Source organism: Microplitis demolitor, chromosome 7, assembly GCF_026212275.2.
Source record: "Microplitis demolitor isolate Queensland-Clemson2020A chromosome 7, iyMicDemo2.1a, whole genome shotgun sequence".
NCBI classification, from domain to species: Eukaryota; Metazoa; Arthropoda; class Insecta; order Hymenoptera; family Braconidae; genus Microplitis; species Microplitis demolitor.
In genome coordinates this window covers 9142270-9157942 of record NC_068551.1, presented here as the reverse complement: position 1 = coordinate 9157942, position 15673 = coordinate 9142270, and the positions used below count along the sequence as shown (strand labels likewise).

Below are 15673 nucleotides of genomic sequence, written 5' to 3'. Positions count from 1 at the left end.
TTAATGTTAAATAAAATTTATTTCACAATTTTCCCCTATCCTACAATCAAGCCACGTACTCGGTTATACTATAGTATCAGCTATACTATAAGACATGGTTGAGTAAGATTCTGGTGCCAGTGCCTTGAGCAAAACCCTTATTCACCAGTGTCTTTTTCTACGTATGGGTCTTGTGCAAGATCGTGTGTAGCGAGAAATCGTCATCACGTTTTGAACATGACTTTTTCAAGGCGTTTTACACAATAATATTGAAGATATCTTAGGTATGGTGCAGTTGAAAATTTTATTGTGCATTTCTTGCACCAGTAACTTATCATAGGTACTTACGCGTGGCTTACTCAAGATCTGCTCATGGCTCAAGGTAAATTTTGAGACTTGAGCAGATCTTGAGCAAGCCATGCGCAACTATTTTCAACTAGAGTCTTTCTCTAGAATTGAGTTATAATCTGGCTCCAATTTCTTGTGTAAGACTTGCACTAAACTTGCTATTAAAATCTGACCACAAGTACCTGCAGCAAGACACATAGGTAGGAAAAAACACTAACGTTTATCGAACTTGAGATCAGACTTGCTCAAGCCTTGAACAAGATTATTACATGGGTAGGTATTCCTGAATTCAGTGCTCAAATACCCGAATTACTGAGGGAGGATTGACCAAATTCTCTAGTACGAGGGAACAAGGCCATACTCTCACAACATGGACTTTTGCCATCGATACTAAAAATTCTATCACCACGTTAAATTTGCCCATTTTTGTCTGTAATTGAATGTGCTAGTCTTCGATGTACAGTGATGTCTCCGTCCTCACAATCAATACCATTAATCATTATTTTTCGTATTATCTTTATGAAGAAAAACAGCAGCCATATCTTCTCTATTGTCATTTAAACTGGCTTCTTCAACTAATTGAGCCAGTTCTTGTTGTGATACGGAACTTGTAGTATTAGCTAAAGAACTAGTAGTTCCAAATTTGTCATAACGAAATATTTTAATTTCACTTTTATTATTTATAAGTTGTTGGTTTCTTTGATTTTGCTTTTGAAAGTTGATAATTTAGTGGAATTCGATGCACTTAAACTTGTATTATCTTTTGAGTTATCTGTTTTTTCAAATACTTTTTTTATATCTGTGACGCTAACACTTCGATATTCAATAGTTTTTTGAAGGGGAATTTTTAAATGTTTCAATCCACTTACTCTCTTAACAGTTTCTTGAATAATACCATTACTTATCGACCTTCTATATGGTGGAGTATTCGATAGAAAAATCTTATTTTTAATCACAGGTTCATTTGATAGGCTGGATTTTATTAACGGGTTTACAGTATGAGTGGACTGAGGTAATTTTTTATGTGAAAAAGAATTTCGATGATGACCGCTAGGTTTACTAATAGTCGATTCCGTTTTACCCAATAAAATATCTTCAAAGTCCATCTGACTTTTAGATCTCATAACTGTACTATCTTCCAAATCGATTGCGGCTCTGGATCGACTCCGCGTCATTAATGCCGTTAAGGTATCATTGTTATGAATATTTTCTGACTTCATTTCATTGTATTTAGGTAATTCTTTAGTAGAAATTGTATCATGCAATTGTGGTTGACATGTACCATTTTGATTAGATTTGAGTGGATTAGTGAAACTTAAATTTTTTTCAGTTTGAGAACTAGAATTTTTTACCAATGTAGTTTTTGCTTCTGATTGAACTAGCATTTCTGAATCGTTAAAATTTTGGAGATCAGCTCTTAAAGCTATTTCAGTCAATGATACAGAAGAAGATTTTGTTGATGAAATTTTTAAATTGCCGCACTGTTGTTCAACTTCTGGTCTACTCTTAAAATGATCAATCATTTCAATATATGCAATTTTGATATCTTTATCACTCGAACCATCATTATTAATATTAGCTGTATTTTTAAACGATGTACATTTGTGGTTTTCTTCAATAGAATTAGAGACAAATGAATCCTTTGTAATTTTCAATTTTCTCTGCATTGATAAAGATCTATTAAGATTTTGCCCACTTCGGCACCTTGCACTGGCTAAAATATTTTTCCGATTGATTGCTTCAACACTTTGGGGTTTGAGAACTCGTTGTGAAAAAGATTCAACGCTCGTTGGAGAACCAGAAGTGAGAGTTGACGAAGAACTGTAATTGGTCTCCGTACTACTTGATCGCCTCAGTGTTCGTCTTTGAGGCATTGTAGAATATTGCAAATTGTATTCAGAAGACGGAGAACGAGATCTTGAATTATTATTACTGTTACTATCATTAAAAAGTTTATCAGATTCTAGACTTGATATGTCTGATGAATAAATTGGTTTTCTATTAAATTGAAGTTGTTCATTGATCAAATAATTTTTTGGTGGTAATTCTATCATTAATGACGTTGAATAGGACTTGTTTGAGAATAAATGTGATCGTTCAGACGATACTGGAGAGGCTGGTGGGCTGAAACCTCGTGATATACTACTTTGTGAGCTACACACAGCTGAGTCATTATCGGAATCATCATAGTCGACTCTAATTCTTCTTTGATCTATTTTCATGCGGCTTGATTCATTTTCAGATGTTACATTTGAAGTGAATTTAAAACTGTAATCACTACGAGTTGGACTGCAGATACTCTCAAGACTGTTCGGTCCTTCAATTTGTGTACCCGTTAATACCGAATTATTTTGTTGAGTTGTAGTGGCGATAGCAATCGATACGGAATCATTTGATGAGCCACAAACTATCGAGCTCTTTCGCTTGAATGCTGGCGAGTATTTAGGGAGTACCAGAGGTATTGGTATCTTGAATGAAGCCGTTTTGAAGGGGGCGCTTTGAGTGCTGACATTACTTGCCAACGAGTTTTGTGAATCCCACTCACCATGAGTATGTATTTTCGGGAACTAAAAAAAAAAAAAAAAAATAAATAAAAAATCGTTTTTGGATGAAAGAATCAATTTATTTGTCAATAAAAATAGTTAATTAATTTACCTGTTGAATATGAATAGAGTTCCTGGATTTGATTTCTGGCAAATCAATAATAGGCTGGTCAATTGCATTCACATCTTTTTCTGGTATAACAAGTCCGCGTAGTTTTGATATACTTTTTTTTCTTTGTTCTATCAACTGATTTAAACATGTTTTTCTCAAATCTTTATTACTTCTTGTAAATGTTGACGATAGCGAGTTTGTCCTTGAAATTTGGCAGTTACTAGGAGGTGAGAGTTCATAACTATAAGACATGCCTCCCGAAAAACTAGTTGCTCGAGATAAAGATGTTAATTTGGTTGTGGCCATTGATCTATTCATAGGAATAGTCTCTTCAAGTAAGTCTGGTTTTGACAAGATACTGGAAAATTTTTTTATTGCAGTAGAATTTAACTCTCGTAACTTCTTTTTCGACGAAGTCAATATAGAATCATTTGAAGGAAAGCTATTAGAGTAAAGTGATGAATTTTCAGTAGGCAAAAATAGCATTAAACATGGTTTTTTTTCGACGCATTTTGTTACTAAAGGAATTTCTGAATTTTTATAAGGTCTCGGTAGATTGCATGGATTAGAAAACCGATCAACCAAGCAAGTTGTCTTATTTCTTTCGTCTTTATTTTTCACATCACCGAAGAAATTCTCGGAAGAATCGTACTTTAAGAGTAGCGGGTTAGAGTTGGTCACAACGCTCGAAATTGGATCAGTTGGGAAGAATGGCATTTCAACATTACTGTTCGTTGAGAACATTGCAATTTTATCTCTCACGGATTGCTCAGATCTATCATTTTGATGTCGAGAATCACTACTCGGCGTAAAATTCCTAGAAAAATTGTCAATTGGTATGCTCTTAATTAGTGAAATAGATTTTTTCGTTTTCAATGGCTCTGATAATGTTAAAAGTGGATGTAAGCAATCAGTATAGTTTTTTTTTGAAGACTCTAACTTGATTTTCGATTCTTTCGGTTGGTATCCAGTTATTACTAACTTTTCGGTAATTATTGAATGTAGGTTCCTAAACTTATAGAGATTCATTTCAACACTATTTTGTGTAAAGTTTACTATTTCAGAGATCATTTTTTTTTTTGATAAACTTGGATTTATACATTCCTGAAATTTATTTTCAGTGTAACAACTATTGATATTTTTGTCGTTATAAATTGTGTTTACTTCTGTAGAACTTAGACAGTTGTTTTTATGGGATTCAATTTCTGGACACTGTTGTAAAGTTACTCTCGATTCATGATATGCTGTTGGAAACTCATCTCCATCAGGGGGTAGACGTTGATCGTCTCCACAGTTATCCATTTCACCATTCGTCATTCCTATAAACAAATAAAGAAATATTTATTTCAAAAGAGCATCATTTTATAATGTCTTCAAGAAAAAACATCTGGGAATCGATTGACCCTCCGGGCCAGCCCTAAAACTTTCCGCTGTTTTCGAGCTCAAAGAGATCGAAAACTTTATTTTAAATATTTTTAACTTGACAATACTTTGGTTTACATTAGTTCTTACAAGTTTGAAAACAGAAATGTTTTATATTAAACTTGGAAAATTCAAGACATTAAAAATAATTAATAAACAAGTTTTCTAAAAATTTTTATTTACGATTACGTTCAATAAAATCAATGTATTCAGGTAGAAAACAATATAAAGGATTGAAATGAGTTTTGACTCAGATCATTTCGTTAATATTCAAACTTGAAAAAACACCTTTTTCAATTTTTTGTTTTTGATAGTATCATTTAAACTGAAAAACAAATTGCATTGTGTCATGTGGTGATCAAAAGAGACAATAAAGACGAAGAATCGGTACACTGAGAAAAAATTTTTCTTCGGACAATTAAATTGGTTTTGTTAAATTTTGTTAAACTAATATTTATTTGGGACAACTAAATTTTATTACGTCATTATAATCTATTCTGTGATTTTTAACAAATGATTTAATAGACTCATTTTGGTTAACATTAATATTTTCCTCTCTAAGATAATAAAATTATTTGATAAAGTTAAGAAAATGTTTATTTAATAGACAGCTAACTTATTTTATAGCGCCAACAAACCCAATTATTAAAGCAAAATATTATTATATATCACCGTAAAAACACCGTTGAAACACCGTGGAACGACCGTGGAAAAGTGGTTGTAATGCAATGGAATCACGGTATTTTTTGTGCAGTCACGTCACTGTATTCCGACCGCGTTTTCATTGCATTTAAAGAGTGTTTTCACGGTGTTTCGACCGTGAGGTCACAGTAATCTCACAGTGGTTCCACGGTAGCTCTACAGTAGTTTTCAGCGATCTCCAAGGTGAGTTTACAATGGTTTACCGATGTCTTGACAGTTTTTTTAACCGTGAATTCAACGTATTTCCACGGTGAGTTCATCGTTCCATGGTGTATCCATAAATTTTATAGCACAAAAAAAAAAAAATAACGCTGACTCGGAGGCTCGATCCCAGCGCCTTTGCATTCCAAGTCTGATCTGGTATCCACTGTGCCGAATCACACACTTATAAGATGTGATTGATTGTATTTATATAAACATAAATAAACTTTAGAAAATTAAAGATATCTAATAAATAATTGGTTTTCTGATTTGTATTACATTCAATTATATAATTGCGGTATACCCACTAGTAGTGGGGCAATAAATACTTTTTTTAGTAAATTATATAAATAAGAAGTTTAAATTTTTCAAACTTAACTACAATATTTTAAATTTTATATTTTAGTTTTCTATAACTGAATTTATTATTGAAATGTTACGTCCTGGTTGATGTTTTGGCGCTGGCGTAGTTGAGCGGTCGATTTGAATTGGACGTAATAAGAACTTACATATAATTATAAATAATTATTAAGCATGGGTTGAACAGCCACCATTTGGTGGTTGAAATAAACTGGTTGTTTGATTATATATTATTTTATATCTCAATCCGATTTATTCAATTGTAAAAGAATAATTTTGAATGATGTGAAAATATACAATTGAATCAATTTATAAATTTGTTAAAGTACTCCTAATAATAACTTCAAAAATGTGAGAAAGAAGTTGAGTATTTAATATTGAGCCTGATTGTTCTCGATGATTCTATATTTCAGACTGATTTCTCTTGATCGAGAAAAACTATAATAAGTCTCTTATCAATACGAGGCGCTTGGGCATCAGGCCCGCGCATCGTTTTATATAGAGGGGTGGATCGAGATAAGCAATATTCTCGAATGATCCATTCTCCGTTCTCATGCTTTCTTCGTTTTTGTTAATAACGAATGAGTCACTTATCTATGAACAAAAGTTATCTTAGAACAAAATAGATGTTTGTGCAGCTACACGTCTCGAGGATTTACTCGAGGTGTCATCGTTTATTTGTACATAACAAATATTAAGAGAAAAATAACTTTATCAATATGTTTTATTCTAAATAATATTAAACTATTTTATATTCAATTATTTTATAGTATTATATTAAATTATATTATTATATTATATTATGTTCTATAATATAAGGTGACTTATTAATTATGTCACTTGCTAAATTATCAATATACATCTTAATTAATTAGTTAGGTCTCAGATCGGTCTCTCAATAATTAGTATTTAAAAATAGTCAGAGACATCTGACGATCAGGCTGGGACGTAACACCTCCCCACCCGGTAGACAAGCGCCTCGCTTATTTTGGGCCTTAGCTCTTATTGCAAATGTAATTTTTCTATTCTAAACAATAGTTTTTATTTCATCTATTTCAACGCTTTGAAATCTGTATACCGATCTGTAACCTAGCATTTAAATGCTTATTTCAAACATCACACATTATACAGCTATTTAGTGTTCAGAAGCTAATGTGTTAATATTAGCAAATAATTTGATAGTTTAGATTCTGGCGGAAGATTCGAAACGATCATGTGTCAGCTTCGAGATAAATTTCGTATTATTTGAATGATTGAAGTTAGTTGATTGTTTATCGCATTTCTATTATTTGTATTTAATAAATTATAAGATATGAATGAATCGACAAAATCTTCATTAGCTAAAACTAGTGGTTTCTGAGTTTCGGATATCTTGATAGAAACCAATTTTGTTTCGTTCTATAATTTTTTTTATAAATTTTTCATTATTCTTTTTTTTCTCTATTCAGTACATATTTGCAATTATATTTTATTTATTAGTTTTTGTTTCTGTTTTTACTTCATTTACTTTTTTTATTTGACATGCGATTTAAATTATAACTATCTACACTTCATGTACATACATTTTTATTGTCTTATTATGAAAGAAAAAAAATTTTATCTCTTTTTTTTTTATTATATAGTGCTATTCTAAATGTTATATAAAAAAAAAAAAAAAAAAAAAATTCACTACCTTTGAATTTCTACTGAAGTTTTTCAAGATAAATTTAAAGAAAAATTGGATTAGCGTTTGTTATTACTCGAATTCATAAGTTCATATTTGCTAGAAGAACGAAAAAAAACTTATTCTACATTTTCTTAAGTCTATGTGTTATGTTTCTATTTGAGTCTTTATATTGTTAAGAAAAAGTATTTATCTGTCTTCTTTTTTTTATTTAATTTTTCATGAAAATTTCATAGTTATAAGGATTATTTTTCAAAATTTCTTAGCATTATTACTCAATTTCAATTAATAGCAGTTTTTTTTATAATTTATTTGTGTGTATTTATATTGTTATTTATTTATTCATTTTTTTTCTTAGAATTTCTATTAGTAATTTAAACAATTTTAAAGAAAAGTTGTCTCGGCTCATTTTCGTAATTTTTTATGGTGTTTGCTTGGATATTCTTGTAAATTTAGAATGAAGGTTAGAAGTCCAATAGATAAAGAGAGGTGATAGAAAAAAAGAAAAAAATTTCGATTCTTATGCGCTATTTTTGCTCTGTCGCAATGAATTATTTTCCTCTTTCCAGGTTTGTATTCAATTTCTATATCATTTTTATCGGGAAATACTTCAGTAACTTTATATGGACCTAAATAATAACTCTCATCAAATTGACCTTCTCTTTGATTCTTTACTAAGAATATGTTTTGACCTATTTCGAATTTTATTGGGTTGATTTTTTTATCATATCGTACTTTAGATCTTTGTTTTGAATTTTCTAAATTATGTCTTGCTTCTTTCCGTGATTCTAATAATCTAGTGACGAGTTCCTTAACAAAATCTGCGTACGTAGGAATCTCGTCTAAGTAGGAAAATTCTGATGGTAATCGTGCTTCTTTACCAAAAACTAATTTATACGGCGTGAATTTCGTACCTTCATGTACACTCGTGTTGTAAGCAAAAGTAGCATGAGGTAACCATTTATCCCAATCATTGTGACTTCTCTCGCGGTTTTGGAAATACCGAAATAATACCGGAATTGTACGGTATAAATATCGCATAAATATGGTATTACTCGAGTTATTTTGGCCAGTTTTTTTGCCGTATTATTGCCAAAAATTTACGAAATAAATTCAGAATATTTACGGCAATAAATCAGAAAAAATACGGTATTTTCACAGCATTAAAACCGTAATTATACAGCATATTTATAGTATATTTTCGGCATTTCTGCAGCATCTAACCGTTCTACACAGAAAAAAATTGATATATAATCGTATAAAATTTTATGTAGTTATATCTAATTTTATATAATTATATATAACCTTATAAAATTATATGCAATAACTGTCATGAAAAAAAAAAAAAAAAAATCCGTCTACTCGTGGACTCGATCCCGAGACCTAATTATTCAAATTCTGATCTGATAGCCATTATGCCAAATCACTTACTTGAAAGATGTTACTAATTGTATTCCGATGGATACAAACGAACTTTAAAAAATTGAAAACATCAATTTTCACAGATAGTTATTTTCACTTACATTTTTTTGTTTGAGTAAGAATTGTGTGAACCAATAAAATAAAATAAAAAATATTACATTTTGCACATTTTCGATGATGTTAAATGCAGAAGCGAACAAAAAATGAAATCATATTTTTTACAATTTTCTATTTCATCAGCGTAAATCTGGCAAAATTGCAGGATACTGACAGTATTATTATCACAAAAACAACGATTTCATTATTGTAACATTATCGTATAATAGTTTTTATACAGCATTTTATTGGTAAAAGTTCGGCATTTTTACAGTTTTTTTACAGCATTTTTTTGGTAAAAGTTCGGTATTGTTATAGTTTTTTCGCAGCATTTTTACAGTAAAAGTTCAGCATTTTTATAGTAATATTACTGTAGTAATCTGGTAACTCTACAGCATAAGTACAGAAAGTATATGGCATAACTACAGGAAAAAAACTGGCCAATATAACCATATTAATACCAAATTATTACGGTAAATTTACGGCATGTGCATAAATGCCGAAAATATACGGCATTTTTACGGCATTCTCAAAACCGCGAGGGATTGTAAAATGTTTAATATAATCAGTTAAAACTTGATGGCTTCTCTCGAGAGAACCATTTGATTGAGGGTGAAAAGCTGTTGTCTTTATTTTTTTCATTTTGAAAGTTTTGGTTACGCAACCCATTATTTTACCTATGAAAGCTTGACCTTGGTCTGTTAAAATTACTTTTGGGCAACCGTGTTTTAATATAAAATTCTCGACTAATGCTATCGCGATATCTTTGGCCGCCATGGACACTAAAGGTATTGCAAAACAATATTTTGAAAGATCATCTTGCATCGTTCAAAATATATGAATATCCGTTAGCTGAAGTTTTATTCGGTACTACTATATCTATTGCTAATTTATCCCATACTTCTGCGGATGTGTCTGTAATAACCATCGGCTGTTTTGTTTTTATTCTAACTATTTTCTTTTTCTGGCAACTAATACATTTTTTAACGAAATCCTCAACATGTGTTTTTATATTATCCCAAAAATATTTCTGTCTCATTCTATTATGTTTTAGTTACTCCTTTATGTCCTGCTATCGAAGTTTCGTGATTTTCGGCTATTTTTTTTGTCTTTCATCCACTGGAGGTATTATTATTTCATCTTTACAAATAATTATTTTTAAATCGCTACCTTTGAAAATTTTAGCAATAATATTTTTAATTTTTATCCAAATTGTTTTTGATAAATTGCTTCTACCCTGAGAAATACTAACCGATTTTATTTTTGATTTTTCCATATATAACTTGAAATTTTTGAAAGCTTAACAATAATCTTTTTCAGTTGGTGTATCTCGACTATCACTTTGAGTTACTAACGCAATTACTTTCTTTTTAGATGTTCCCATTTTGATTACTTGACCTGTTTTATAATTAGTTAAAGGGCTTAATTTTAAATATCCTGACACTAAAAACTGTTTTTCGATTTCGCTTGGTACGGTACTATCGGCGTTAATAAAACATAAATAACAATTTTTCTGCATTTCTAAGTTATCTCTAGTTTCGTGTACGTTCTCGTTACTATAATCATCTGAAGTGTTTGAAATTATAGATATATTATCGTCGGAATCTATTTCTTCGTTAAATAAATTGCTGTTTGCTATTATGATCGCATCATTGTTTGATTTGTTTTGATTTCCGTCTGAATTTAATTGTGTCGAATTTTGGCGTATGCCTATTTCATTATCAGATGAGTTTATTTGTTCGAGTTGGTCAAAATTTTGGTCATTAAATGAATTTATTTGTTCTATCTGTTCGAAATTTTCGTCGTCAGCTGAATTTATCTGTTGATCGAAGTTCAGGTCATTGAATGAATTTATTCGTTCAGGCGATTTTGAATTTCAATCACCAGGTGAATTTAGTGTAGGATTTTGTGATTCTCTACGTGATGTAGTTTGTTGTGAATTCACTGGGCTTGTATTTTCGTTTATTGCTGACAATCTATCATTAGTTCGTTTATTATTTAAATTTTGTTGACGTTTAATTGTTTTTAGAGTAACCATTATGTCTGGCAATTTGGAATTTTGTGAATTTCAATAAATTCAGTTGTGAATTTTTACGATTTGGCTTTTTCGTTTTATTTTTAAAATTTTTCGCAAGGTGTTGTATTTTATTTGAAATCTGTTTTTGTATATGTGTATGTTCGTCGTAGTCTGTTCAGCATGAACATGTTATGAATTACCGCAGAGACGTCCATAATTTTTGGATAATCGCCTCCTTCGTCAGAAGACCAAGGATTTGACTAAGGGATTGCACTCCCCATGTCTTTTTTATTTACGGAATTGGGTTTGATAAGAGTTCTTGGAGTGATAGGGATTGTTTCGATAGGTGATTCAGTACTAATGTCATTTAAATTCTCTGAATATATTTTTGAATAAGTCATTTCTGTCTCGTCAGTGTTCGATTCGTCGTCAGAAGTTTCTGGAATAATTATTTTTTTAATTTTCTTACTTTGTTTATTTATTTTTCTACGTGTACGTATTGTAGGAGAGGGTATAAACTCTGCCATTTTAGTTGTCCTTTTGATTTGAAAAGGATTAAATTTATTTTTATTAATTTTTGCATTTTTCTTATCTGTCTGTATTTTTGGATTTGGATGTGTAGATGTAGCTTGTGTTCGTACGTTGAGTAATAATGGTAATGAAGTATTCGTGGTTTTACCACTTTCAGGTGTCTGTGGATTTGGAGATTGAGGTAATGGTGTTAAATTACGTGAATTTCTATGTTTTGGAGAGTTTATAGATTTATTAGAAATATAAGACAAATCGAAATCTGTCGTATCAGATTCGTCACTTAAATACGAAGGGTTGTCTTTAATGAGTTTTTTTATCAGAGTTACAGCATCATAAATGTCTCCTAATGACGACGATCCGTCAGAATAGTCAAGAAGAGTAATTGATTTATCTGGTTCTGGATTTTATATGGCTTTGGATTTAGAATTTTTATTTGATTTGGCATTCTCGTTAGATTTTCGTATGCGATTTGAATTTTCGTTAGAATGTAATTTATTTTTATTATTTCATTTTGATTTTTAGAATTAAAGTTTTTATTTATTGAATTAGAATTTAGTTCTTGAGGATTATTTGTTTCCAAGTTTGTTAATATTTTGTTGTTTTTATTTTTACTTAAATCATTTTCGCTTAGTGATTCAGTACTCGAAAATTTTTTATATGGATTATATCGTCTGAGCTCAGATTTTTTCTTTTTTAAATTTTTATTTTTACCGATATATCCGTTTTTATTATTTTTAATTAACCGCCGGTCGTTAGAATTTGACGTTTTTCGACCGAATCTTCTAGACCGACCGCTTGAGTATTTTGCTCAAGATTTTGAATTTTCGAATTTATTTTTCTAACTCCGTCGACTGAGTTAGTCGCAATTTTTTTTATCGCAAATTATTTTATTATTTGGAGTAATTTCCTCTGAACTAGAATTATTATTTTTGTTAAAGTTTGTAGATAATTTATTTTTATCATTATTCGAGCTACTTGATTCTGAATTAGTTTTGTGTTCAGATTTCTTTTTAAGGACTACCATCGTCTGAAGGATCTGAAGTCCTCAACTTAGCGATTCCGGATTTTCCAGGTCGCCATTTCATTTTAATTGGGTAAACTTCGCGGTTTTCAATTATTGGGTTACGCGATAAAGCGTCCGCGTTTATGTTTATTTTTCCCGCCTTATATAACACGGTATATTCGAACTCTTTAAGCCGTTTTCTCCATCTCATTACACGCGATGTTGGGTCATTCATATTATTTACCCACACCAGCGGTCTGTGATCGGTGACAAGAGTAAACTTACTGCCATAGAGATACGGTCTAAATGTTTTCATACCAAATAAAGCTGCGACCATTTCTTTTTCAGTGGTCGAATAATTTTTTTCGTGTTTATTAAACACATGAGAAGCTGCTGCAACAATTGTGTCTTCATCAATTTTGCCTTGTGAGAGGATTGCTCCAACTGCATAGCCCAATGCATCGGTCGTTAAGATAAATGGTTTCGAAAAATCTGGATATTGCAATATCGGAGCTGTACATAGTTTATCGCGCAAGGTTTCAAAAGCTACCTGATGTTCAGGCGTCCATGAAAATCTTGCGTTTTTGCTTGTAAGATCAGATAGGCACTTAGAGATTTTTGCAAAATCCTTGATAAATTGCCGATAGTAACCAGCAAGTCCACGAAATTCTCTCACTTGAGTTGTACTTCCGGGTGTTTTACAACACTTAATTGCTTTTATTTTATCGGGGTCAGGCTTGACACCGTCAGTAGATATAAGATGGTCTAAATAAATTACTTCTTTTTTTAAAAATTCACACTTATCGGCTTGTAGAGTTAAATTCGCACTTCGCAAACGTTCGGCTAATTTTTCGAATTTAGTGTTATGTTCTTCTAGAGAACGTGCGTAAATGACTATATCGTCTAAGTACCCGGGAAAAAAAACATGCAAGAACATGCTTGATCGAGTATGAATCAGGTATGATCATATATGAATCATGTATGATCGTAGATGAATCAGGCATGGACATGCATGAATCATGCAAGGTCGTGCAAAGTCCTAATCAACCATATATTTCAATCATGAATGGTGATATACCATCATGCATGAACTTGCGTGATTCATGCACAGTCATACTTGACAGTACACGACTATATGTAATAGAAATTGAAAGATCGTCGGGCCTGTATCATAAAGCTTGTTCTTGCATGACCATTTATTATTTTTGTTTGATCAAGCCTGATTATGCACGATTCATGCTTGGTCAAGCCTGGTTATGCATAATAATACTTAACCCAGCCAAGACCATCATGCACGACTGCGCATGGCTCTGAATGGACATCCATGATCATTCTTGATCATACATGACCATCCATATCTATTTTCAAGCGGCCAGAATGATCAAGCTCCAGCCTACCTGACCGTGTATAGCTTTGTATGAGTATGCATAATCATACATTGATCAAGCTTAATCATTCACAATTATTTTTTGCGTCCTTTGTGTGATCATACACTACTGGAAAAATTAAAGGATCAAAAAAAAATTCCAAATTTTTGGGTAATTTTCTACAGGCCGTAACTTCGAGAGAAATGGTCGTACAAGGAAGAAAAAAAAGGGAATCGTAGAGACCACGAAATGCAGCGAAGGAAACGTGTTAAAAATGGTTGGGCGTTGGTCTTTTAGATTTCTTAAAGTTGTTCCAAAAAAAAATTTTCAAAAAAAAATTTTTTTTTTTTTTCAAATTTTTTTATTTCTTGAAAATTTGAGCACTGTTCGGAATGAAAATGTGTACGAAGCTTGAAAAAATTTTTTTTTCATTTTGTTAAAGATTATGAGCTTTTCAGAGCAAAAAACGTGATCCTTTAATTTTTTCAAAAGTTCGATCGAGTGAAACAAAAAAACGGCTGGTTAGATTAATTTAGCTCTTTGTAGGGTTTTTGTGGGCATATTAAACTGTAAAATGCACATTCAACATTATTGATTTCCACAATATTTTCGATCCAGCGCTTGATTTACCAAAAAACCAGCAAAAGCCCTTTTTTTGTTGCATTTTCAAATTCATGTGACGAAAGGAAAAAATTGATTTTTCGAAAAAACAATGGCTAATCATTCTAGAGAATTTATTTAAGTTTTTGAAACCCGCCATTAACTTTCCGTGCAATCATTGGTTGCTAAGATATCGATAATCAAAGACAAAAGGATTCTTTTTCATTTGAAAACTGATATCTCGGCGACAAGTGGACGTATCAAGGTCTGTAAAAAATGAAATTAAAGCTGAATAATGAAAGTATCTGATTCTTATAGTGATTAAGCAAAGAAAAATTTTCCCACGCCCGTAAACCAAAAAAAAAAGTAAAAAAAATTTGAAAAATTTTTTGTCGCTGGTTTTTCTAAGATTACTCAAAAACCGCTGACGCTAAAAATTTTTAAAGTTCTAATCCAAAAAGTAGACACTTGGAGCTACAATTGCCTTTTTTTATTCCTTGTACGACCATTTCTCTCGAAGTTACGGCCTGTAGAAAATCACCCAAAAATTTGGAATTTTTTTTTGATCCTTTAATTTTTTCCAGTAGTGTATATGAGCTTGCATGATAACGTGTGATTTTGTATGGTCGTACACAATTCATGCTTGGTCAAGACTAGTCATGTTCAACCATTTTTTACGTCACTGAATCGATCATGCATGTACTTACAAGAGTGCTTATGAGTTTGTACGGTTGGGTATATTTATACGGATTCATACTCATACGAAATTATATTCATTTCTACAATAAAATTTTATTGATCCATAATTTTTAGTATTATTAACTGAAGTTAATTTTACTGTCAAGCTATTTATTTTTATAGTTTTATAAATTTCAGAAGTAAATAGTTTTCATTGAATTTCTGCTCTGCTATAAATTTGTAATCTTTTTGAGTCTATACTGAGTGATTCAAATAGATGTAACTCATTATCGTCTAATATTTAGTAGTTAGAATTATTATTTTTTTTTATCGATAGTTAAAATAAATTTAATTTATAATTATTGATTCAGTTAATAATTAAAATTATTTTTTTTTTCCAAAAAATAATTAAAATAGATTTAATTTAATTTTTTTTTAAATTAATTGAAGAATTAAATCAATACATTTTTGCGAAATTGATAATGATAATCAATACAATTGCATTTTTTCTTTTTTCAATTAATAATTAAGATTAATTTTAGTGTTCAATTTGCTTGTAATTTATAACCAGAATTCTTTTCATGCATTATTAAAAAAAATCTAACCACCAAATCTAAATTGAATTCTAA

The 15673-nt window shown here is 30.9% G+C and overlaps 1 protein-coding gene across 5 annotated transcripts in view; it reads right to left on the bottom strand.

Moving 5' to 3' along the window:
* LOC103573893 (uncharacterized) overlaps window positions 1–15673 on the bottom strand; it is a 50331-nt gene continuing 34658 nt past the window's right edge. For all 5 annotated transcript variants that reach the window (XM_053740601.1, XM_053740605.1, XM_053740602.1 and 2 more), the window contains 2 exons: window positions 2983–4301; window positions 1–2894 (listed from right to left, as the gene is read on the bottom strand). In XM_053740601.1, the coding sequence (XP_053596576.1) occupies window positions 1008–2894; window positions 2983–4299 (3204 nt within the window). In that variant the 5' untranslated portion in view covers window positions 4300–4301 and the 3' untranslated portion in view covers window positions 1–1007. The remainder of the gene's footprint in view (window positions 2895–2982; window positions 4302–15673) is intronic.